This window comes from Mastigoproctus giganteus, chromosome 9 (assembly GCF_048544385.1).
Source record: "Mastigoproctus giganteus isolate SK-2022 chromosome 9, ASM4854438v1, whole genome shotgun sequence".
In the NCBI taxonomy this organism is placed as follows: Eukaryota; Metazoa; Arthropoda; class Arachnida; order Uropygi; family Thelyphonidae; genus Mastigoproctus; species Mastigoproctus giganteus.
Window position 1 is genome coordinate 162,994,093 of NC_143583.1, and position 27,757 is coordinate 163,021,849.

General features: G+C 35.2%; 1 protein-coding gene across 1 annotated transcript in view; it reads right to left on the bottom strand.

Moving 5' to 3' along the window:
- The window catches only part of Surf1 (surfeit locus protein 1), a 115,263-nt gene that overhangs the window by 78,118 nt on the left and 9,388 nt on the right, over window positions 1–27,757 (bottom strand). The window contains exons 2-3 of the mRNA XM_090381071.1: window positions 22,350–22,460; window positions 11,624–11,745 (exon numbers count right to left, since the gene is read on the bottom strand). Of these exons, the coding sequence (XP_090237197.1) occupies window positions 11,624–11,745; window positions 22,350–22,460 (233 nt within the window). The remainder of the gene's footprint in view (window positions 1–11,623; window positions 11,746–22,349; window positions 22,461–27,757) is intronic.

Below are 27,757 nucleotides of genomic sequence, written 5' to 3' on the forward strand. Positions count from 1 at the left end.
TTGCTATTTTGGTCTATACAGCAGTGTTTATTCATACATTATTTAGCAATTTAGTCAATGCATGTTGTGCAGCTTGCCCTCCAACAATTTCAGCAGCACACTTCTGCTTGTAAAATTTTTAACGTTGGCAAGACCATTCTCGATACACCCTTGAAACTGTGGTGCATGAATAGTTCAGGAGAACTGCTGTTTCAGAGTTGCTTTGTGCAGCATGTCTTGCACCTACCATGCCACGTTCAAAGTCGGTTAGATCACTCCTTTTACCCATTCTTGTTGCGGTTTGTATGCTTAACTGATACTAGAAAGGTTGTTCTGCTGCATTTATATCCACAACTGTGGTCATGTGACTTGCAAGGTTGTGGGACAAACCATTTGTGTGCACAGCAGGGGTATACCTAATAACGTGGCAGCACAGTGTACACACACACACACAGCACATTTACTTACTTATATATATGGCATATATATTAAAAATAATAAAACTATTAAGTATTACCTAAGAATCAAATTGTAATAAATTTATTTTTTAATTTTCAATAAATATTTTAATAATATTTGTTTTTTCAAAGTCTTTCAAAAACCAGAAAGTATACACTACTCACCTGAAAAAATCCAGAAGGTATACAACGTATACCCTCCACTACAGCCCTGGCATTATCACCAATTTGGTGGTACTACACTCAGGGTGTGGAAAATGAAAGAGACCTACTAGAGGAAATTGTACAGGCCAACATGAAGTTCACTATGAAAATTCATGGGTTTCTGTCAATGATATTCAGGAACTTTGCAAGTAGGGATAAGGAGGTGATTATCTCCTTATATAAGGCAATAGTTAGGCAGCATCTTGAGTATTGCATATAGATCTAGAAGCCTCATTTTAGGAAGGATGTTGATCTATTGGTGCAAAGAAGGGCAGTGATATTAGTGAAGTTTCCAAAAGGATATTCCTAGCAGAATATCCTTTTACACATTAAAGACTAGTTCTGTGAATTGCAGTGCTTGAAGACTAGGCACCTGCATGGAGATCTGATTGAAGTGTCACAGGCTTTAAATGGATTGAGTAAGCTAAAGGCTGATGGAATCCATATGCTTGCTTAGACAACATATACAAGGGGGCATAAATTTTAATCGAGGCTGTTGCTCGATAAATGTGCAGAAATTTGCTTCCAGCAAGTGGGTAGTTCAGTGGTGCGCAAACTTATTTCGCTTGCGACCCCTCAGTGTAAACCCAGAGGTAGGATAACAGATTTTTAGAGAAGAAAAATGGCATTTTATAAATTATGCAGTAGAAAATTTTATTCGAGTACTGAAAAAGGAATAAAAAAAATTGTTTCCATTTTAATTTACACATTAAAATAATTGTTTAATATTTTAATTGAATACAGCAAAAACAACAAATGAAATTCTTATTCTTCAATTAAGATTATAAAACAATAAATAAATGAAGAATTAATGAGAAGGACGAGCCTGGATAACCAATAATATTTGGTCCATATTTGGTACAATGTTTAAATTTACTAATCTTATATAATCTTCTGAATCAAGTCTGGAATGCTGTTTTGTTTTTATAGCTGTTAATTTTGAGAAACCAAAATCACATAAATATGTAGACCCGAAAGGTAGCAATGTTTGTATTGACATTTTTGGTAATTCTGAATACTTGTCTTGAAGAGAAAGCCAAAATTTTTCCAAGTTGTAATCTTGAAAAGAGCATGTAATGCTTTGTCAGTGACAAAAAGGATGAGCTCTTCCTTTAGCTGAATGGTAATTTCGGGTAGGAAGAAATATCAAAAGAAAAGGGATCACGAATCCAATACAACTTTTTTTTTATGGAGATACATTAAATCATTTGGAAAAATTCTTAATTAGCATTGTTAGGTGGGTGGCACCTAACAATGCTAAATAACAATGTTTTTTATGGAGACACATTAAATCATTTGGAAAAATTCTAATTAGCATTGTTAGGTAGGTAGCAGTGATATCCATAAATAGTAAAATTTCGATATTATTACAAAATCAGAAAAGCATGGGAACATTTCAATATTATTACACTTAAATTCAGTTTTCCAAAGATTAAGCTTCCCTTTGAAAGTTTCTATTTTATCACTGAGTATTAATATATTTGTTCCCTGTCCTCGAAGACATAAATTTAAATCATTAAGTTTTTCAAATATATCAGTAAGGGAACTAAGTTTTCAATGCCATTTTTTATTTGTAAACAATTGAACAAGGTTCTGATTTTTATGCGATAAAAACAATAAAACTTCATGTTCGAGGTCAAAAAGACGTCACAACACTTTACCACTGGACAATGACCTTACGTTCGTATATAAAAGAAGCGTTTCATCCCATTTCATTACAAAGCATTGTGAAAAGTCAGCTATTTAAGCTTCTACTATTTTTATAAAGTTGATCACACTTATCGCATCTTTCAAAACTTGTGCAAATTAGTTTGCATTTCCATTGCTACTAATGCTTCCCTATGTACTGTACTATATAATGCAATGATTCAAAACTATATTTGGAACAATTTCCTTTACTTTGCCTTTTAAACCATTATTGTATCCTGTTAATGCAGCTGCACCATCAGTACAAATCGCAAAGCAGTTGTTCCACGTTAGAGTATTTGTTTGAAAGAAAATATTTATAACATCAAAAATAATCTCACCCATCATTCTTCCTTCCAAAGTTTTGCAAAATAGAAAATTCTCTAAAATATTTTACATAGTATCTTGCATAGTATATACATAGTATTGCCTGTACATAGTATCTTGCATATACAATAAGTTCAGCGAGGTTTTAAATATCTGTGAATTCATTTAATTGTATTGCAAAAACTGGACTTTCTCTCAGCCAATTTAATAAATTGAATTTTATGTTGTCTGCAATAACTGTAATACGCTGCGAGACTGTATCTCTGGATAGAGGAATGGTATTTAAATCATTGCTGTACTTTTCTCCATGCATAATTGAAATTATTTTTATAGCAGCAGGGAGATCAAGAGATTCAGCAATAGTATGTTATTTCAAAATTTTTCCTATTAAATATGAAACTTCCAATGATGCCCTTAAAGCTTTACAAGGAACTTCCATATGGTTCTTCATGAAAGATTTCAGACCTTGTATGGCGTCGGCGTGTCTTTTGAAAAGGATTCAGTATTTTTCATTATGAAGCTCTGGATGCTTCATATGTAAGTGTCTTTTTCATTTAATAAGTTTCATGCTTTCGTTAGCCAGTTTTTCGTAACATATTATGCACAAAGGACGTTGCTCATCATCAGTAACGTAACTAGAAAATGTAGGCCTCAATGCAAAGTTTAGTGTTGGCCCCCTGAAAAATAGGTGCAATAGTAATACTATACTGAATAATAAATAATGACCTCCAATAAATGGGCTCCTATTTGACTTTGGTCCTCGCAGTCATAAATCTTTAAAAATTGCCCTGGAAGCAGCAGCTATGCTAATACCATTTCACCTCTATTCACTGCAGTTTCGCTTGTGCTGGGCAGCCAGCTAACAGTAAACATGCTTCGTGTGAAAAAAATTATTGTTCATAGACAGTAAATTTTTAATAAACATAACTAAAAAACTTACATTTTTACTGAATTAAATTTTTTTTTCTGTTTTGGGCAGGAGGGCAGTAGGCCCCTTTCGGTCGTAGGCCCCAATGCAGTAGGCTGCATTAGCATAGTTATGCCACTGTTCATCATCAACAACACTGTAAGTAAAGCAGTATTTCATAAATTCTTCTTGATATTTTCTATTCTTTTTCATTCTTTTTGATTGGAATATGATGGTTCTCTACCAGAAATTGTTGGTTGCACTACACTTGAATTAATGTTAAGTGTCCAAATTTTCACATGATACATTTCTTACCCTTTCAGCTTCTGAAGTATCTGTATCAACATTACTGTCGTCACTCCTGGGCCATTTTGTTCTGATTACCCAACTGTCCATGGTAAAATATATAAAAATATATTTTTTTTATTCTTAAAAACAACAATGATATTAAAAATAGCAGAAGAATGAAAAACACATCCATAATTTGGTGAAAGCACTAAATTATGAAGAAGAATAAAGCATGCATGCAACAGCCTTTCTATTTATTGGTCTTTAAGCAATTTCAGAAATTTTTTCTGTACGAAGCATGAATTAAGAGCTAAAGGGATTACGGTTCAACAATTAAGTAGTACCGAGAAGTATTAATACGTACTGAGAAGTCACACTAGTCAGCTGCTTTCTGTGTGTCCATAGCTAGTGAGAAAATTAAGGCATATTACCCACAAGAACAATAAGTAAGAAAGCCACCTGCATCACACACGAAATGATCCCTAAAAAATAAAGAGTGACAACAGGGTTCATTCGTATCTCAAATAGTAAGGTCCCTACACCCACAGTATTGAAAAAGTAATTTTAACAATAGGTTTTTTAGTTTTTATGTACACAATAACTAATTTTATTTAAAAATTGCCATGACCCCTTTAATTTATCCCATGACCCCTCTGGGGGTCACACTCCATAGTTTGCACACCACTGGGATAGTTCAATGTTGGAACAAACTTCCATCTGGTATTTCAGAAATGGGTAGCTTGAATACATTTAAGGCAGAACTAGACAAACTATTAGAGGGGGGTTGATGAACAGGTGATGTGCAAGTTTTTTTTTTTTTTTTTTGGCCGATTCTGTATAAACTTGCTTTCTTGAATAATTTCCTATTACTAATACTAATTGCTTCCCTGAATGCCACCCATTTAGAACCCACAGCCAGCAACACCAAGTTGGCAATACAGGTAGCTTTAAAATCAAACCTATGTGGTCAAGGAAAAAAAGTTCCGGTCAACACTCCCTCCATCTCTTCCATTATGCAGTATGATTGATGTCTTTTGAGGTTATGATGAACATCATGGCGAGATCCAATCTTCCTTACGTTTCGAGGGTACAGCTCTAAAACGGTGTTCACAGGCCGGCCACTAGTTAGTACATCAGACTGAACCTATCGGTAACTCTCTAGAAGGCTTCCAGATCAGCTAGTGTATAATCTTGTTGCCTCTACTCTGCCAGACAGTGACTGGAGGGAGTCCGAGTAGTGTGCATGGGGCATTGTCGAAGCCACATTATGTCAAGGATCTGGGTATACTCTTATCATGCGTAACCCATATTCAAAAATTCCATTACTTCATACAGCATGTCCCCCCCCCACACTTTTTATTACTACCGAATACACCACGAATTGTCAAACTAATAGAGAAAACTTATCTGTGAAAAGATCTAAACCTCCCAAACACTTCCTAGTTCATTTCACAAATATCAGTTCTAATCTCAACGATGTCCATTTCCACTTACAGTCTGACAAACCCCATGTACTCTTTCTAACAGAACCTCAGTTATCGGTTGATTCAACCACTGTTCATCTAAGTTTCCCAAATTATTCTCTGTATGGTTCCTTTCGCCTCGAAGATGGTACTTGTGCAAATGACCATTCCAATATTCCATCAGAGACTTAGTAATTTGGAATCTCCTCTTTTCGATCTTCTTTGGCTTAAAATCTCTCTACCTCATTCTGTCAAATTCATCTGTCGTCTCTAACGTTCTCTCAACTTCCTAATCACTTGGAACTCTTTGACTTCCTCTCTTTGCAACTTCATTTTCTCCAGTCCAACTTTCTTAACAGTGAGGTAATTTTCCTTGGTGATTTTAATGTGTACAACTGGCTTCCATTTTCTAGACACACAGACCCAGCTGGTTGAGATGCTCAAGCCTTTGCAATTACTAAAGATCCATACAGATTGTTCACTTACCTACCAGAATAGAGACAATCCTAACCATACAGCCAACATGCTTGATCTTTTTCTCACAAAACAATCCTTCTAAGTACATGGTCGAAGTGAGTGGTCCTTTAGGCACCTCAGATCACAACTTGGTGATTGTCTTTTCTCCAGTGGAGCCTTTATCTCATGGCTATTCCCAACCTTGTGTTCTTTGGCATTACAAAAATGCAAAATGGGATGACCTGCAAGATTTATTTTCTTCTTTTCCTTGGTTGGATTACTGTTTCAAAACTTCTGATATAAACGTTTGCTCAGATCATGTCAGTGAAATTATTCTTGTAGGAATGGAATCCTTTATTCCACACTCCATATTAAAATCTCGTCCTTTATCTAAACCTTGGTTTTCCAATAAATGTGCTAAAGCTGTTCAAGAGAAGAATGTTGCATATTGTAATTGGCTTGTTTCCAATTCTCCAGCTTAATTTTCTGCCTACACCAGAGCTCGCAACAATTGTAAAGCAGTTATTAATCAGTCAAAACTAGATTTTGAATGGGCTAAGAGCAGAAAACTTGCTTCTTGCCCTAATGGTAGCCAAGCATTCTGGTATTTTGCCAAAGATATTGACCGCAACTTTTGCCAATCTCTGCTCCCACCTCTGTCAAAACCAGATAGTTCTATTGTCACTTAAGCCAAGGATAAAGCTGACCTGCCAGCATCCCATTTTTCTTCCATCTCATGTATTAATGATCTTTGTAAAACACCTCCCACCTTTCCCAGCAAGTCTTCTAACTTCTACACTAATGCTGGTGTCTCCAAAGTTCAGTTCTTTCCCCCACTCTTTTCCTCTTGTATATTAATGACTATCTTCCAATGACTAGAAATCCTATCCATAGTTTTGCTGATGATAGCACATTGCATTCCACCTTCCACTTTGAGAAACCTTGCTCTGTACAAACAACATCAACTTCTTGAATATTCATTACTGATTCCTTAAATGGTGATCTACAAGTAATTCTCTAGTGGGACAAAGTTAACTTAGTTGATTTCAATCCTTCTAAAACTTAGTCCTGTAGTATATCTTGCAAAAGGATTCTTCTGCTCCTATACATATTTGAGGTTACTCAGATTCCTAGACAAGATCACATATCTCTATTGGGAATTACCTTGACTTTTAATCTCTCTTGGCACAAGCATATTATAAATATTTCTTCCTCTGCATCTAAAAAACTTGGTTTTCTCTTGTGCTCTCAGAGTTACTTTTCTTCCAAACAGCTGTTCACTCTGTACAAATCGCAAATTTGCCCTACCATGGAATATTGTTCCCACATCTGAGGTGGTGCTCCCAAAACCTCTCTCAGGCTTCTTGATTCCATTCAGAAGAGGGCAGTTAGGTTAATTAATGACTCATCTCTAACAGTCTCTCCACTCTCTGTCTCATAGACGTTCTGTTTCTGCTGCATGCCTTTTCTACAGATATTTCCATGGGCACTGTTCTTCTGAATTGCCTTCTATAATTCCCGCTATCTCTTTCAAAACAGTCCGAACATGTGCCGCCACCAGCCAACATCCATTTACTGTCCAACTTCAAACTCACAGAACCAGCTTTTCATCTTCCTCGTTTATTCATTCACCTGCCGTTTTCTGGAACAACCTTCCTTCATACATATTTTTTGAAAATTACAGTCTACAGAAGATCAAGTCTAATGTCAATAAATATCTTTTTTCGTTTTCTAAACCTCCAACCCATGCACGGTACTAAGTACTATAGGTTCTAATATCTCTCATGTTTTGGGTTTTCATAAACAAAAAAACAGCAAAAATATGGATAAGATTTCCAGTCAGCTGAAGAAGGAATACTTAACAAATATCCTACTATTCTACTGAGATTGGGTACATTTTCTTTAGGAACTTTTGAAAAAAAAATCAAGCCACTTGTGCACATTACTTCCTGTACACAACACTTTCCAGAAACTTCAACCTATTCTCACAAAACTCTTCATACAACTCGTCCAGATTTACATTCTTGGAGTTGAAAAATATCAATTGCTGTTTAAAAATCTTGATACTTTAATTTCTTCTGTTTCCAAAGAAAAGTTTATTAACTTAGAACACTTATTTTTCTCACTGAAGTCAGTTTTTTTCTAGGTATTGCAATATATTTGAATAAAAATCACAACATTCATCAACATTCTTTTTCTGTTTGCATTGGGGTAACTTTTTCAAAAATTGCTTTGCAGAATTTCCGAAGTATTGATCCTGGATTCTTTGATTTATTTTATTTCTGATCATTGTCATTGATTTGTATGAATCCATAATACTCAAGTCACTTTTCTAAAGAATTTTAGTAGTAACATTTAGCAATTATCCAACATTGACAAAAAAGTTAAAAACCACTTGCAATTTTATTTCTGAATCTGTACCCTCACTTTGAAATAATTTGGCGAAACATTTGGGGAAATCATCAATACTTTGGAAATAGCTCTTAATAGCAGGCCAGTTCTGAAGTAATCTTTTGACAGCTGGTGTTAAGGACAACCATTTCGTTGGTACATGGCATACCAATTCAGCTCCACAAAGTCAAAAAAAAGATTCTAAGTTTTTCCTTCTTTTAGCTGATACAGAAAAAAATTGTAAGTTTTCAGTACAGTGTTTTCTATATCTACTTCAAAACTGTCACAAGCATATTTCATGGCATTATGCAATATATGATTAGCACAATTAGCTTTAACAATATCGGCACTACTTGCCCTTAACAACTGAAAAACAGAGTGATATTTTCCAAAATTTACATTATCAGCACTGTACGCAGAAATATATTTTGGGTTAAGGTGAAAAGCCTCAAACTTTTCTAACAATATTTCAGATCTAGAAATAGCTGTTTCATCAGCCCTTTCAACAACACCTAACAATTTATTTTCTATACTTTTAGTAGGATCAAAATATCTAATGCATATAGGAAAAAGCTTTCTGTTGCCATTGTTTGAAGCATCTGTAGCAACACAAAAGAACTGACTGTAATTAGTTGGATTATTAAGAATGTCCACAAAGTCTTCTACACTTTTAGGCACTAGAACATTTTTAACTAACAATTCTGATTTTGTTCTTCCACAACACAATTTTGTTGCAATATCAGAATCATGGAATAAGGATGATGCCAGTTTGTTACCACAGTCCATTATAACTATGATTATGTTTCACATTGTGGTATATTAACCCTAGTTCACATGCTGTCACACTGTTGTATTTTGGTTTTTTAAAACTAACAAAATAGCTTGATAACTTGTTTACACCCACATTTTCCTTTTCTTTTTGCTGATGCCCTTTGTATTGTGCATGCGGCTTAACATCGAATTGACCACCATGACTGATAGAAAATTTCTTGTTGCACAATTTGCAGTAGCCATGATCCTCCGAAGAAGCTGGAGCCACCCATGCAAAAGTTTCTTCCCACTTCTTTAAGTAGACTTGCTTATAATGCAATTTCTTCTTTTTCTTAAGAGGAGTGTTGGGAGGACTAATGGACTGTGATTGTTTACTCATTCTGTCAAAAAATTATTCAATGGCAATCTGAAAATAATAATAATAAAAAAAAAAATTTAATAGTAAAAGTTACATAAATATCAAATATTGTTGTTTGTTTGTTTATTTGGTTTTTAGGAGCATTAGCAACTAAGGCCATGTTGCTCCGGATATGCGGTGGTCATTCCCTGACCTTTCAAGCATCCTCCGTATTTGGTGGTGACAGGCTTGAACCCTGGTCTAATCAAGAAGCGTGTGCTACGCACTGCTGCTCCTTCCCACCTGGCTACGGAGGCGCATGAAATATTGTCTGTCAGCTTAACAATGTATTTCAAATGTGGATAGAATTAAATTAACAGTATATAATAATTTGTTAATCTAACCTCATCAACAAATAATCCAAAAAAAAAAAAAGTCCACATCTCTCCTAGGATCTTGCTCTCAATTTGAGAAAGAAAGAACTATTAAGAAGAAATAATGCGCACAATGTACATTAAATTTCTATAAAGTTCAATATTCCTTACTATAACTTATTAACAACTTCACATTTCAACACATGATAAACTACATTGCATCCTTCTCCCACACGATGGACAATGAAAGTGAAAGAACAATATGTTCCACGACTTCTTTCTTCTTCCGCCTTTCTCACGGTAGGCAACTATTGAAAAAACGTTGTTGCCAACAGTTTTTGAATAGTTGCAGCATCATCTGATGGTTGTGTTAGCAACCAAACTTTTAATTGTATTTACCAGGACGTTTAAAACATGATTTTCATCATAAAAAAAAAAAAAAAGGAAAAAACCTACTTACAGATAAATTAAAAATGTAAACAGTAAAATCAGCCAAAAAAACATAAAGCTTATGGGAAAAACATAGAACCTGGCAACTCTATGTGGAGGAATGACATTCCTCTGTGTGGAGTGGACACTACCAGATTACCAAGTGCAGGATTTGCAGGTGGGGGAGTTATATCCAGGGTTACTAACAGTCCCACCATCATGCAGATGCAAGCAAGGATAGTGCTCTTGTTACATCCATATTCATTAGAGGATCTTTATTCGGAAATGAAAACTGTGTTTATGCCTCCAAATACCTCCCATGATATTCATCTACCTTCAAGAGGTACTATTTGAGGCAAACAATAAACCAGGCTATCAGGGCACCTGACAAGGAAGGTTAATCTACCCTGAAGGAATTCTGGAAAAGTTACATCTGGAATGCAGTAACAACAGTTGAGACTCTTGGGATGAGATAAAAGAACTAACAATGAATGGCTGCTGGAAGCAGTTGTACCTAGAGTTAGAAATTTTTGAAGCTTATGAGGTGCCCTTGAAGTTGCCACAAAGGAACTGTTCAGCCTATGAATCAACTGGACTTTGAAGTCAGCACTAAAGACGTGGATGAAATGACTGCATCTCATTCAGAGTCTATATCCAATGAAGATCTGATTGCCATGTAAGAGGTAAATAAGGCATCGATTGAACATGATGATGTGGAAATCTTTAAAAGTCTGCCAAAAAGACTTTGAATGTGAAGAATCTTGAACTTTTCACTTACTTTGAGAATTTCTTAAGCACTGTGGAAGAATTCAACCCTAATGTAGAAAGTAGTTTTCTGATTTGTAGAGATGTTGAGAGTTACATTTTGTTATAGACTTCTTTATCAAGAAAAGAATAAGGTACATGTTCAGATTTCTCTCAATAAATTTCCCTTAAAAGTTCATGAGGCTCTTCTGTTGACTTTGATTCCACCAGTGGAATCAAAATCAACAGAAGAGCCTTCAACATCTGAGTCTGCATTACAACCCCTTGCAAAATCACTATCAGCAAGGCCTTCATCCAACCATTAAGATGTGTTTCTTCTGTTTAATAAATGTCACCACCAGTAAGATGAATTGATTTTAAGGTAAGAAAGTAATATTTAAGATTAACTTTACTGATTATATTTTATGTCAAATGTAGCTTTAAATGTTTAAAAATACTTTGTATACATTGAATATCATTTCGGTAGTAAAAAACTAAAAATTTATTTCAATTTATTTTATAATATTTTTGGAGACCATTATAACACAACCATTACTTGATTTTCAGACATGTTTTCAGGAGTGCATTAAGTAAGAAAATAAAAGAATTGCCTATACAGTTTTTGAAAAACCTAATAAAATGTCTCTTCTTAATTCATCTTATTTATTAATTTCATAAGAGAGCACTACTATTAATTTTATGTAAATCTTCTCTTTCACTCACTAAATCAATGAATGAAGTTAGAAAAATTTTTTTAACATAAAACCATATATTTAGATATAACTAAATTTTAGAAACCTGTTTCTTACTCATCTGGCAAAGGTATTGGAGAGGCTTGTGTTTTCTCTTCAAGGGCATGAATAAGACCCAATTTCCATTTTCTTCTCTTCACTTGCCAGGTCCCCAAAGCAAAGGTAGAAACAGGAATAACCTAAGGAATTCATATCATTTTTCAACAATATTCTTAAAATTCTTCAAAATTTTCTTTCATTTTACAGTGATTCAGAATTCTCTAGTTCAAACTTCAAGTGTTGGAAAATCAGTAATAAAGAAAAAAATATTCTTATAAATGTGAATTCAAAATTGTTTTCTTGCTGTGTAAGATCCTTGACATTTTGCTATTCAGATAAGAAACAGTCAATCCTCCATTTCGCCATTTATTTATTATGTTTGTCAATTTTTATGCAAAAAATTTATACATATTTAAGTGCTTACCTTCACCCTGGATGCACACCTTACACTCAGGGTCGTTCCAGGCTATATAGCCGCCGTGGTGCAAACTTCTTATTGTCACCCACTCCCAAATGGTCATTTATCTTATATCAATTCTTTTTTGGGAATTTAAAAAACAATATTTAAAAAATAATATATCATTTTATTTTTTAAACACAAAATAACATATATTACGATACATAAAATAAATATGTTAAAAATCAAATAAAATCACAAAAATACATTAATTTGCTTTGGCTGCAGACAAAAGTTTCAGAGAAAGATTTGAAACTTTGTTTTTTAATATTGCCCACCATTCAGTACTGTACTAGAAAAAAAATTATAAAGTTCCTGTATAATTCCAAAAAAAATTGTCTCAAAAGAAATTTTTGCCACATCATTCACCACTAAATTCAAAGTATGTGAAGCGCAAGGTACAAAAAAGGCTTGGGGATTTATATCTAAAATTTTTTCCTGAAGGCCATTATGTTTTCCTTTCACTGTTCATAGCCTTGCCCACACATTTTGAATATTAATGTTATATTTTTTCAAAAATTCTAAAATGAATGTAGTTAGCCCACTACCAGTCATATTTTCAATTTCACAAAAACTTAAAAAATTTTCCCTAATTTCAATTATTTGTGTTTCATCATTATAAATTACAAATCTTAAAATAATTGTCAATTGTTCCTGATGACTAGCATCAGGTGTACAATCTAAAGTCAAAGAATAATATTTAGGTTCCTGTAACTTATCTACAATTTTTAAATCTAATAGGAAATATACTATTTCCTATTAGATTTAAAATATCATTTTGAATTTCGTATCCTAAATAATGTAGCATGTGAAGTTTTATCAATCTGAATATGTTGAATGTGTTTCGATAAAGTGGAATCAAATTTGGCAATCATTTGTATTAATTGCACAAGTTTCCATTATTGTTATTGAATAATTTTGAATTAGTACCCCTTAAAGCCAAATTTTGTCAAATATTGAATGCAAAGAGCAATTTTCTTTAATAGTGATTGCCATATTATTTTTTCTTGATTTATCAGACTTTGATGATGTGCATCTAGTATATTTTGTAATTCTAAGTTTTTACACAAATTAATTAATTTGTTAGTGCATTCAGAATGCATATTGCTTTTTTCATGAACTGTCTTGCTAAATGTTGCCAATCTTTGGATCCACCATTTACAAGTGGAACTGAAACAGTACTATTTAAAAATAATTTACAATTATAACAAAAGACAGCATTTTGCAAAATCGAGTGTAGTATCTTTATCTTTTGGAAAATCAAATTTTTTTAATTGTTCTGTTTTGTTTTCAACTAACATCATTCTTATTTTATTATTTAAAATTTGTGGCCATTTACCGGGATCACTAAGTGAAATTAAAATAAACCTTAAAAAGACATTCAGCAGCCAATATTTTCATAACACTACAGTAAAGTTAATACCAGAGATTTCTTCTTTGTCCAGAAACTTTAAATGGAAAGGCAGAAGAAGAACCTTTTTTTTTTTTGGTCAAATGGTGGAAGCTCTATAAGCAAGCACCTCCTCCTCAACGAGACCACCTTTACAAAAGACCAATATTTCTTAGAATGGTTTTAAATAAGTATCTTGTGCATTAAAACTGTATTCTCTACCGTGGCTGTTAATCATGTTGTGGCCCCGGGTGCCAAGTGATCTGTGGCCAAGCGATTCTAATGCATTTCTGAAAGCATTTTCTCTAAAGACCATTTAAGCGAATAGTTTCTAACATCGTTTTCTTGATTTCTATATCAAAGTAGCTCTTTTTCACTACAAGAAGTACATAGAGGCCCAGAAAGGAAACCACCTTTCTTTTTCTATTAGTACTCACTTACTGACTCAGCCGCTTGGTCACCTCGTGGCACTGCTCCTGCCTCCCTGTGGCAGGGCTGGAAACCTGGGTGGTAAAGCAACCCCCCCCCCCAGGGCTAAAAAGAGCAAAACATGAATTTCGACAACTTTCTCCCCATTCAGACAGCAAATTCAATGGATTTGCACCAACCCGTTGATGACACAACCAACGGAAAGAGACTAAAGATGGATGCTTCCAGAGTAGAACATCCAAGTTTCCTGATCTTGCATTCCTTTTTAACAAATCAGGCCTAGGCAATCTATCATCACTTCTCATACAGTAATGTCTGGAAAATGTAGCAGGTTCCCTGAAAATGGTGAGATCTTAAATCTAGCAATTTACTGGTTGAGACAACCAGCTCCAAACACGCAGTCCCTTCTCAAACTCACCACATTCAGTGGAATTCCAGTCAAGGTGTCACCACATGCTACACTCAATACCTCCAAAGGTTTCATCTCAGAATGGGACCTAATGAATGTCTCAGAGGAGGAAATTGTAAATGAATTACAAGATCAGAAGATCACACAAGCGAAAAGAATTATGATGAAGAAAGATGGTAAACTTATCCCAACTTGTGGCATGATACTGACATTTAATTCACCAAACCTAACTTCATCGGTGAAAGCCGGGTATTTGAAATGCTGCGTTCGCCCATATGTTCCAAATTCAATAAGATGTTATAAATGTCAGAAATTCAGACACTCCCAAATGGTCTGTCAAGTGATACTGTATACCCTAACTGTGGCTCAAAGAAGCATGCCCAAGTTGATTGTAAATCAAAGTCCTCACTCTGCCCTAATTGCAAAGGAAACCACCCAGACTTCTCTAAAACATGTGGAATATGAAAATAAAATCCAGAAATACAAGATAGAAAAATAAGTCTCATTTTCTGAAGCAAGAAAATAAATACAACAAAATGAAAATGGATCACCTGAAATAGACTTCCAAAAAGCAGACAGACACAGCTTCTCCATTTAAATCCAAACAATAAAAAACATTGTCCAATGGAACTGCAGAGGCTTTTGCAGCAATATTGATGATATCCACGAGATAATTATGAACCATAATCAAATTGGAATCTGCTTAAAAGAGACATATTTAACACCTCAGTTGTCTCCCTCGATAAAAAATTATACTCTCTTTCAACAAGATAGACCTGCTACCACTAATGCTCATGGAGCCATACTCGTAGATTCATGAGTCCCTAGTAAATGCATTCTGTTACAAACTGCTATTGAAGCTGCCATGCAAATAGTGATTGGCATTACTCTAACACTGGTTTCTATCTACCTGCTGCCCAGTTATCCTTGTACCTTTCAAGAGCTTGAAGATCTCATTCTGAAGTTGCCAACTCCTCTGTTTATTGGACGACTTCAATGGACACCATCCATTGTGGGGATCTCCCAATGCAGAAGGACATTGAAATGCTTGTCAACAGACAAAATCTAACCATATTAAATACTGGCTCACCAACTCATCTCCACCTCCCAACAGGAACAGTCTCTGCAATAGATCTCTCTAACTGCTCTCCGATCCTCTTCCCTAGTATTGAGTGGACAGCTCTGGATGATCTGCTCAACAGTGACCAATACCCAATAATCTGTAAAATACAGATTATTGGGTATTGGTCAATCTAACAAACGTCACACTGCATAACTTCAGAAACCAGAACAAAACGGAAATTTTCTAAGGCAGATTGGGCAAAGTACACTTCTCGTATCCTTTGATAATCAGACCATTGAATATTATCCAATTGACAAAGCTGCCACCCATATTACAAAACATCCTAGCAGCTGCGTCTATTGCCATCCCACAATCACAGTCAAGCATCCGTAGAAGCAGAAACTATTGGTGGAATGAGGACTGTAAGAATGCAAAAAAAAAGAAAAAAAACCATGCGTGGAATTTATTCCGAAAATATCCTTACTTTTATGGAACCATATTAGGAAGAAAGCAAAAAGAGACTGTAGGGTTCGATTCGCAACTGAAATTAATAAAAATACTTACGTAAGAATTATATGGAAAAAAATAAGACAATTAAATGGAAAATTGCCTCCAATGTCCTCCCCACTTATCACCTGGAATGGTATGGAGCTGTCTACGCCTTCAGAGATTCAAGATGCCCTAGGGACAGTATTTTCACAGTTATCTGAATCAACGGCATATGAACCATCATTTCAAAAGATAAAGACTTTAGCCGAAAAATCCCATCTGAATTTCAGAACCAAATCCTTTCTACAGTACAATCAACCACTCACTAGGCTAGAACTTCAAGAGGCTCTATCTGCTGCAAAGAACAGCACTGCTGACCCTGATGGAATATATTACATAATGCTACAACACCTATATAATAAATCACTATCTTCGCTGCTGACCTTCTACAATCACATCTTCACAGAACATTCATTCTCCAGTTCCTGGCATCACTCTTTTATTCTTGCAATACCCAAAATAGGGAAAGATCTCTCTATTCCTCATAATAAATATAGACCCATTTCTCTCACCAGCTTCTTAAGTAAAACCCTAGAAAAAATAATACACCGTCAATTAATATGATACCTAGGTTCCTAAAATGTGATCTGCGATAATCAATTTGGTTTCAGAAAAAACTGATCATCCCTGGATCTCATGATTAAAGCAGAAACAAATATCAGGAATTCAATTATCCAAAATAAACATCTCGTCATGGCATGTCTCGATACAGAGAAGGCCTTTGACACCACTTGGCATTTTGGTATCCTGAGAGATCTTTATTCCCTGGATCTGAGAGGTCACTTACCTTACTTCATACAGAATTTCCTATAGCAGAGGACCTTTCACGTTTGCTATTGGCAAGTCCTTTCCAAAACATATACACAAAAAGAAGGAGTCCCTCGGGGCTCTTTTCTTAGTGCAATCTTGTTTGCGATAAGAATAAATCAGATGACTAAAAATATTCCCAATACTATCAATTCATACCTTTATGCTGATAATCTGACTGTCTCTTGCAGTTTGCAAAACATGAGCTTTATTGAGAGGCAACTACAAACATCAATTAATAATATTGAACTATGGATGGAACAGAATGGTTGCTGACTATCTTATCAGAAATCAAGTGTCATTCATTTTTGTAACAAATGAAAGATGCATCCAGATCCAGAAATACACTTAAGAAATCAACCTATCACTGTTGTGAACAGCGTTAGTCTTCTTGGTGTTATTTTTGATAATAAATTGAACTTTTCAGAATACATCAAAATAATTAAAATAAAATAAAATAAACACAAAAAACTGTTGTGGCGGAGCATTTTTTGGAGGAGCATCATCAAAGCTCCCCGGACGAAGCGGTTATCATCGATCGGGCGCATAGGTTTTGGGACCGCAAATGGCTCGAGAGCTTGCGAATTTGTTCCGCTGAGAACAATACTATCAATAGGGACAGGGGAATATGCATTCATCCCTCTTTGAAGCAGTGATCCTTGGACGGGATGAACGATTCCTCCTGGCACGCTCCCAAGCCATTTCTGGTTCTGTAACACATGAGGAGAACGTTGCACGTGTTTCTGAACCATGTGAAGAGTACCGTGAGCCTGCGGGTAATTAAAGGGTGTACTGCAAGGTAAGGTGTGCTGTTGAAAAAGGAGGCGGATGCCTTCGAAACCTTCGGTTTTAACGCTTTTATCTCTGTATATTTTATTGTATTTAACACTTTTATTACTGTATAATTTATTGTAAATAGTATTTATTGTAATTAGTATTTTTACATTTTTATCCAGGTAATATTAAATTATTTATTTGGTTTTTTGTGTTTATTTTATTTTATTTTAATTCAACATGCTTTAACATGGTTGGTGTCAACTGCTTAATTCACAATATGAATATTTCCAACCCTGTAGGCCTATTTGAACAATCACCTTAAGATTTTTTTTTTTTTTTTTTTTGGCTGATGCTGCATAAGCTCGTATGCTTGCTTCTTGCATCATATGCCTCTATTACTAGATCACCAAAGGCATTGCAAACCAGACATTGCACTTTATTACACTCAGGATCTTGGACATACATTCCTTTCAAGCCAACAGCATGAAGTATAGGAACTGATGGGAATGCATTTCCACTAGTAAAGCTGCTTTTAAACTTAATTTTAGACATCAGTAAATATATGCCATCCATTAGGATTGTGTTCAATGCCCAGTTCACTCAGGAAATCATTATATCTTTACAGAAACACATATTGTCTTCTATTTGAAAAAACTTTGTGATGTTTTCAATATTAGGTAATTTTAGTTCCACTTCAAGTAAATTCCACTGTTGTACCTAGAACAATGTTCTTACTCTTTAGATGAGTAAATCACAAACCAAGAGTCATTCACAACTCAGGTACAAGATTATATGTGACAGGACACAGAATTTTGTGCTTGTGGAAACAGATAAGTTTTTTGGAAATTGTTACTGTCTTTTTGATTAATTAACATATTAAATTGTTTTTTTACAAATAGTTTAAATAGTCTTAGTCGTTTGTTAGCTTATTTTAAAATTTAGCTAGTAATTTTGTAAGTTACGACTTACTATTCACATTGCTATTGTATCAGTGTTTTGGCATGAATATCGTAGTATGTAATGAGTAGTGCAGAGAAATAGTAGGGTTTTAATTGTGATAAATAAGTAGCTTGAAGGTTCTAATCACTTGTTGAGCCTATATCTTTTTTTGTATTTAGCTAAAGAATTTTTACTTTTTAGCAAGGATATAACTAATTTAACATTTCAATTGTGATGGTATAGCATAACTTATATATATCTTGAACTTGATAGCATAAGTTATAACGTAAAACAAGATAGTGTGATAGGTATCACTGAATTTAGTAATCTATTAGCTTATTGTAGTATTGTCAATTAATCAATTAAATTTATTAATCATATTAATTTTCATTGTTAATCAATTAAATTGTATTTAAATGGAAATTATGCCCCAGACTAGAAAAGCAAAGCAACGGAAAAAAATAGCAGGAATGCTGTGGCTCAGTAGAGAATCTAAGGCAGTAATTCTCCAATACATCACAGCCTAAAAAAATGTGCAACTTGTGAAATGTTTGCAGGGCTTTCTGGAACAGGACACAATCGAGCCTTTGTGTGTGCTAAGTGAGGAGAGTGTGAAGAAGTTAGGTGCCAACTCAGCATACAGATAAGCGTTTATGAGTTTCAATTGTAAGGTAGATACCCTTGAAGGAATTAAAATGGGAAGGGGGCTATCAAGCTCTCAGCCTGCCCAACTCAATGCCCGAGCTCACTCTTGTGCATTAGACAACACAGATGCGCTGGTCCCACAGAGCTAGTTATTGTTGGTGACTCTACTGTCAGGGAAACGGAAAATATGTTGTACAAGGATAGGTGGAAAAAGACCAGGGTATGTCTGCCAGAGGCAAAAATGGTTGTGTTGTAGAGCAGATATCATCTTTTAAGGGCACGAAAGTGATATTGTAGTACACGTTGGCACTAATGATATTAACAGTAAGAGATCTAAAGACTTACTTAACAAGTACAGGGCAATATTGGAAAAAAGTTGAGTTAGGATTGAATTTGAAAGTGTCTGCAATTCTGTCCAGACACAATAGGAGGGAATACATGTTGAGAGCTTTGTGAATCAATTCAGCCCTGGAGAGAATATCATGGCTCATGGGGTAGAATTTTTTTCAGTGTGGTCTGTGCTTGTCAGGGAAGTAATCAAAGAAGCTACTAGGAACAAATAAACACTGTTCAAGGCTAAGACTTAAATGGATGTCAGATGAACTATTGAGATACGTGGCAGAGAAGAAAAGTGCATGAGATGCATATAAAGTATTAGGTGACACAGAAGTCTATGGTATTTATAAATTAGTCTATAGTCAAGTCACAAGGAGGTGAGGCAAACTAAGGAAGGTTAATAGAAGTCTCTAGCAAAGAATGCAAAGAAAAACATTCTATGCTTACAGAAGGGGTTGAATCATTAGGCCAACTGATGTCTATGGGTTAACTGTTGATGACCCTACTCAAGTTGCAGACAAATTGAATAGGTATTTTGAATGTACATTCACACATAAGGGAAAGGGATGTGAGACGTTTATCAAACTCTAACAAGTAGCTAAATGATTGTGATAACTGAAAGGAAAGCGGAGGACAAATTGTTGAGGATATACATAAAAAAAGGCACCTGGGGCAGATGGAATCTGTCCAATTATATTACAGGAGGCAGCAAAGGAGGTAAGCAAATCATTAACCATGATTATGAGAGAACCCTTGGATTCAGGGTAGGTCCCTATGGACTGGAGAAGTGCAAATATATCCCCAATTCATAAAGTGGGATCAAAAGGCAACACAAGTAATTACAGACCTATTAGATTAATGTCTGCTCCAGGGAAAATAATGGAATCACTGATTAAAGAAATAATGCAGGACCATTATTTCTTTAATCAGGCATGCAATTATACTGCAATCACAGCTGGATTTGTCAAGGGACAGTCTTGTCTAACCAATCTGATAGGTTACTATGATACAGTGACCAAGGAACTGGATGCAACAAATAATTTTGGCATCATGTACTTGGATTTCAGGAAGGCTTTTTATATTGTTGCACATAAAAGACTGTTGTGCAAACTGGTGCAATGTGAAATTAAGGGCAAGTTATTGCTGTGGATAAAGGGATGACTAAGTGGAAGAAGACAGAGAGTGGTTATCCATGGGCACTGCTCTTCATGGACTAATGTTATTAGTGGAGTTCCCAAGGAAGTGCTGGGTCCATTGTTGTTTTCAATGTTTATCAATGAAGGCTAAGTTTGCAGATGATACAAAGGTTGGCAAAGTGGTTAATGACAGTCATCAGGGTGAGCTAGTGCAACAAGATCCAGGAAATTTTGGTCAATGGGCTGAGAAGTGGCAACTGAAGTTTAAGTACCATGTGCAGCACTTTGAATTTGTCAACTGAAGTTGACAAATTCAAGGTGCTGTACATGGGTAGCAGTAACTCCAGAGTATCTTATCAACTGTGTGGTACTACACTCATGGTAGTAGAGAATGAAAAAGACCTGGGATAATTGTGCAGTTAGACATAAAATTCTCTGAGCAGTGCAGACAAGCTGCAGGGACAGCTCATAGAGTATACCCCCATGCCCCTACACACGAGGGGATATCAATTCAAGTTGAGAAAGGATGGTTGCAGAATAGATGTGTGGAAGTTCTTACCCTTAGTTACCTAATAGAGCCCATATATCTACGGCATAATATCTAATATATATCTAAGCATAATGTTAAGGATTGAAATCCCCAACATTATGCTTTCCAGGCTGCTGCATGTTTCAATAGAAGCAGTGCAAAAGTCACTTTCACCTCTGCCAGTGGCTCTAGTTAATCTGTTAGTCTGTGTATCCTCCCAAGCTAGTAGTTTTCCAGCCCACTTATAGCTAGTAGTTTTCTGGCCTTGATAGCATCAGCAAATATTCTTGCACCCCTTCTATTTAAGTCTCTCCTGTTAAAAAGCACTGAGAACAATTCTAAATTCTACCCCATTAGACTTGCACATTCTCTCCATGGACGAATTGATTGATAATGCTCTCAAAATGTACCCTCTCCTATCGTGTCTGTACAGAATTGCAGACACTTTCAATTTAACTTGTAACATTTTCTCAACATTGACCTGTACTTATTAAATTACTCCTGCAGTCTCTTACTCTTAATATTGTAGTATCAACGTGTACAACAATATCACCTTTTGTGCCCTTTAGAGATGACAGATGCTCTACTACATCATCAACTTTAGCCCCTGGCAAATATACCCTGATTCCAACTCACCTGTTTTATTTGTGCAATATATTTCCTGCTTCTCTGACAATCTTGTTACTGCCATAGCTACTTCCTGTGGGACCAAGGATCTCTGCTGTGTAGAATACCTTTCTGTTATCTGATTCTTGGTGATTGCACTGGGACTGGCTTGCCAAAAAACAAAGTTGAGCAAGAGCTGAGTGACAAGTGGCAAAACCAGTATACCGTCAAAGAGTTCCTTTTGAATACATATAAATAAAGGTATATCAATATAAATACAGGTCTACCAATGATTTCATGTCACTGCTACAATTGTATTCTCTGAAATTTCCTTGTGTTGTTAATAAAAGGTAAAGTGCAGCCGTTATCAACCCACTGCAGGATGGAAGCCTCCTCAACAATTCATGCTGAGGGAAAATGGACCATAATCTGCCACGCTGGTCTGGTGTGGGTTGGCAGATCGACCGTATTCAGCAGTCAGGGGCTTGAACCCCGATCTACTCAAAGTGCGTGTGCTACTGCACTCCCGCTCCTGACCACTCAGCTACGGAGCCATTAATAATAATTTATTAATTCAGAAAGCGCTTTACTAAATTCAGATATTCAGATAGCTTATTTCATTACCTATACTGATACAAAATAAAATGAAAACAAAAAAGTAATTAAACTTACTAAAAACAGGTAAGCTCCAGGAGAAATTTTTGTATAGTTATTCTTGACAAATGAAACTGAAGATCGTTTGAAGATTTTACTTCCATGATATCTGGGAGCAAAACAAAAAATCTGTAGGAAAAATGTAAAAAAAGTTTAAATAACTACAACTTTTTATTATTAATTTTTATTAAACATTTTAAATGGCTTTCAAGGGCACAAGTGAGTGGAAAAATTTTTTATGAACTAGGCCTCAAAAAGTAAAAAAATCACAATTCTTTTTCACATATTTACATTGGGATACACAGAAACTATTCAGAGTTTCTATGTACCCCAATTAAAAACTTATGGATATTTTAAGAAACAAATTTAAATATTTTTTTTTTTTTTTTACATATCTGAAATAAAAATTATTTCTTATTAAAAAAGAGATATACATCAACTATTCTTGTTCTTTCTTTATTGTAGGCAAGCAGAGAAAAATTTATGTGCAGGGCAATATTGGATAGTCTCTATTTGCACCAAATTAGTTTTGTGCTTTTTTTTAAATTTAATTTTTTCTGAATTTTTCATGTGATGCTTTTTTAACTATGCTGTGTTCCAAATTTGTAATATATTATTTAAATAAAAAAAAAAGGCATCATATAAGTACAGTGTGTGATTTTAAAATAACTTCTGGGATTTGGGGCCTTATAATCTTTCAAAGTATAGGATGATTCAGAACTCACACAACTTAAATTGGAAATGTTAATTTATCATTGAAACATGATGGAATTTGTTCCTATCTGCTATGTTAGCAGCACTGGTTATCCTCCAGATGTTTGGCATTGTTGTTGTAATATGTTAGCCTTCCATCACATAACCACCATTGTTTTTTTAACCTCCCATTGCTAACATGGTGTCTAACAAGCACCATTTTTTAAAAAAATTTCTGCATTTTTTTTTTTTTTTTTTTTAAATTTGTAAATGAAGTCAAATCGTCCTGTGTACCTTTGACCACCAGTATTCTCTAACTGATACTACATGGTATTTTCTGTTTTCATTTCGATATACAGTAAACCCTCGCTAATCCTTATTAATTGGGGGAGAGGTCATCCAGATTAAGTGAAAATCTGGATTAGTGAAGCAAAAGATAGCCTTAAAAGAACAAAAACTTAGAACACAATAAATGAAAAATTTAATAAATAAAATATAGGTAGTGCTGATGAAAATAAATAAAAAAAAGTATCACTGTAAAGCCTTTACTTAAAAACTATAAAAAGACAATACCATCGATTTATCAATCAATAGATGGATAAATGTATTGTCTTTTTATACATTTCCAGCTGGGGCTGGTGTTGCACTCCAATGCCACTTGATCCTTCCTCTGAATACCACTTAAATACATCTTCCAGCAATGCTTCTTTTCGCTTTTTTAATGTTTGTCTATTTGATAAACTGCTTTTATCACTTCCCACATCGTCGAATTTCAAAACAAATATATTTATAGGTTCTTTTTGTTTTTTAATATTTGAGTGTCTGTTGGCCAACACCAAATTCTTCAGCAATTTTTTCCTGGAACACAATTTTCAAGTTATTCTATCACTCTGAGCTTGTTAACGATAGTTAAAATAACGTGTTTTTTTTTTTTTTTTTTATTCCACTTTTCAATTCTTTTGGACAAATAATTACATAAAATATGTTAACTTATGTACATATATATGTATAAAGAAGTATGCAAATGAAGCTATATAAGCAATAACATCTGTCCATCTCAGAATCAACAACGATACTGAACAACACGCAATACAGTGTATTGTATGTTTCGTCTCTCTCTGCACAGTCAGAATGACTTATCTGCCTTCCTAAATCCCATGTGTCTTTCAAAGTACTCAAATGTGAATAGAATTTTTGATATTTCAATCCGGATTAACTGTAACAGGATTAGTTACAAGACATAAAACATTTTTTTTTTTTTTTTTTTTTTTTTTCATTTAATAGACCAGGTGAGCAAAAGTACTTTTCTTTTAGGCAACTCACATTCCCACATGGCATCTGCAAGATGCCAGTCACGTGTCTCGCCATAGAATTTTCATTTTGTCAGCTAAATACAAACTTTTGACAAAAATACAGACATTCACATTCTATTTGACAAGTGTCTGGGTTTCAATCCAGGGAATCAGTGACCTTGAAAATTCTAAAAAATATGATAAAAACTTTACTATTATTGATTTCTCTCATTTATTTTTGTTCAATATTTTTTAATTGGGTCTAGCATCATAATTAATAGACTATTTTAAATTCACTAAAACAGCTGAAAATTTATAATTAAAACAAAAAAGAGATCACATATACCAAGCAAGTCAAAACTGAGGGTATGTGTGATGAAAGGTTAAAACAAAGGCGGCACATCATTTCCCAAGCACAACACACATTCATAAATGAACATCCATGATCTACACATTTTTATCTTTCAGAACTACTTTTTTTTTCTCTCTTGCAGACAAATCCTAGTCCTATTCTACTTATTCTTACTGTGTAATATATTTCTCTTTTAAAACTACAATGCTGTGCCCTATTACCAAAGTACTAGAAAAGTGGCACTATGTGATATGTTAAGAACAATCCTGATGATCTTGCCAGGACTATGCATGGTAGGTCCTAGTGTTTATTTGGGCAGCTGAGCACTTGAAAAGTCAACTAATTTATTTTAACCCCAGGGGCTCACATCTGGTGAGTATGGGCTTGGCACCCCAGGTTGCTGAGCTGGATATCATCATTCTTCTCTTTCTTGGTGATTCCTTTCTACTTCTCCCTCTCTCTAACTCGGGAATTTTTTTTTTGGCTGGTGCAGCATAAGCCTCAGGCTTCCTTGCACCATATAGCTAATAATAATAATAATCTTATGAGGCAATTACTTTCTTAAAGCTTTGAAATTAATCAATAAGACACTAAATTTATGAATAATTTCTTCACTACCTTCGGACCTAGCACATAAGGTATCTCTTGCAAAAGTATTCTGTATTTAGAACAATCAAACCTGGCACCAATCAAACCTGGATAAATGTTAGCCAAAGTGTAAGAAATATGGCCTCAATTCACAGAACTCCCTTTAAAATATAAAAGCAAAAAAAAAGTTGACCTTTATGCTTCACTGCTCTAATTTGAGATATAATTTTGTATAAAAAATTAAATTAAAACTAAAACACTGTGCCCTGTTACCAAAGTACTAGAAAATTGGCACTATGAGATGTGTTAAGTACAATCATAATACTATGCTAATTATTATTACTACAGTAATATACTCTGTGTGTCCAAAAGTATGTAGAGGTATACTGCTCAAAAAAATTAACAGAACATGTAGAAAAAACGTGATGTAACTCGTACAGCTTGTGATGAAGTGGGACAAAATTTGGTATGGTGGTGTATCATAGAATAATGATGAAATGAGGAGACAGAAGAAACTTTGTCCCTTATACCTGTCCAAAGAAACTTTGGACAGGTATAAGGGACATTTATAGGGATTATATAAGAATTACCAAAAAGATCATATTACAGAAGTCGATACAATATGCTTGAAAATAAGATCACATGACATCACTATGGTGTATGATCCCCTCCAACAGCTATACAGGCCCGACAACGGTGAACCATAAGGTGTCTATAAGATTCTGTGGCAACAAAAACCCATTCTTCCACCAGCGCAGACCTTAGCTCACCAAAGGTGACCAAGGAGTTGGCTATCAGCATGCACTGCGATGCCCAAGGTTATTCAATCGGATTTAAGTCTAGTGATAGTGCTGGTCACAGAAGTCATTGGATATCTTCAGTTCTAAGATATTCCTCCAACACTTGAACTCTATGTGTAGTGGCATTGTTATGCATGAAAAGAAAATGTGGGCCAACCAGAACCCTAAAAAGTCACACATAGGTGTGAGGATCTGTTATCAGTATCTCTGCACAGTTATGGTGCCCTTATCAAAAACATCAAGGGGTGTGGCAGTTCATCATTATTCCACCCCACAAGAGAACACTGCCTTCACCAAAAGTGTCCCTTTTCTTTGATGTTGGAGGGTTGGTAACATATTCTTCTTTGTCTCCAAATGACGCAACACAGAGGCGATTCCCAAGGCAGAATGCACTGGTCCCAAAGGAACTAGTTGTTGTAGGTGACTCTATTGTCAGGAAAATGGGGAACATATGATGTTGTAGGGCAGATATCATCCTTTAAGGGCACAAAGGGTGATATTGTTGTACACGTTGGCACTAATGATATTAAGAGTAAGAGACCGGCAGAATTACTTAACAAGTACAAGACAATGCTGAAAAAAAGCCGTGAGTTAGGGTTGAATTTGAAAGTGTCTGCAATTCTGCCCAGACACAATAGGAGGGAGTATATGTTGAGAGCCTTGTCAATCAGTTCGGCCCTGGAGAGATTGTGCAAGGCTCAAGGAGTAGAATTTTTCTCAGCCTGGTCTGTGCTTGTTAACAGGAGAAACTGCTTCTACAGGGATGGGATACATTTAAATAGAAAGGGTGCAAGAATATTTGCTGATGTTATCGAGACAGAGTTAGGGGGGGGGTCTGAAAACTTCTAGCTTGGGGGGATACATGGACTAATAGATTAACAGTAGCCGCTGGCAGAGGTAAAAGTGATTCTTGCACTACTTCTATTGAAATGTAATTGAGCAGCAGCCTGGAAAGCAAAGCAATGGGAAATTCCAGAACTGCTGGGAGTCATAGTGGAACAAGTAAATACATGGGCTGTGTTAGGGTAACTAAGAGTAGAAACAGGTGCATGTATACTTGCATGTACACCAATGCTAGGAGTATAGTTAATTAATTCGATGAGCTCGAAGTGCTAGTCAAGACATCAAAGGCAGATATTGTTGGGATATCAGAGACATGGTGTCACACAGACATAAGCAGTGCAGAACTGGAATTTGGGGAATACAATGTGTACAGAAAGGATAGACAGGACAGGAAGGGAGGAGGGGTTATGCTGTTAGTTAAGAAACACAAAATCTAAGGAAGTGCATCCAATTGCTGATGGTGGAAAATGCAATGTTGAATCTGTTTGGTGTGACATAAGCACTTGGAAAGGAAAAATGAGAGTAGGTGTGTGTTATGGGCCTAATAAATCTGATGAGTATAATGAGCAATTGTACAGAGAAACAGAGTGGGCCAGTAAATTAGTGTCTTATGGGGGATTTTAACTTTCCGGATATTGACTGGAACTTGTGGGTTGGTCACTTGCACACTATCAAGACTTTTGTGGATTTATTGGATGATTGTTTTCTATAGCAGCATGTTCGGAAGGCAACAAGAGGGAGTAATACTCTTGATCTGATTATCAGTAATGATTCTTCATGCATCAAGAATCTGCAGATAAAGGAACCACTAGGTGGCAGTGATCACAGTGTACTGAAGTGGGATTTACTCAAAGAGGT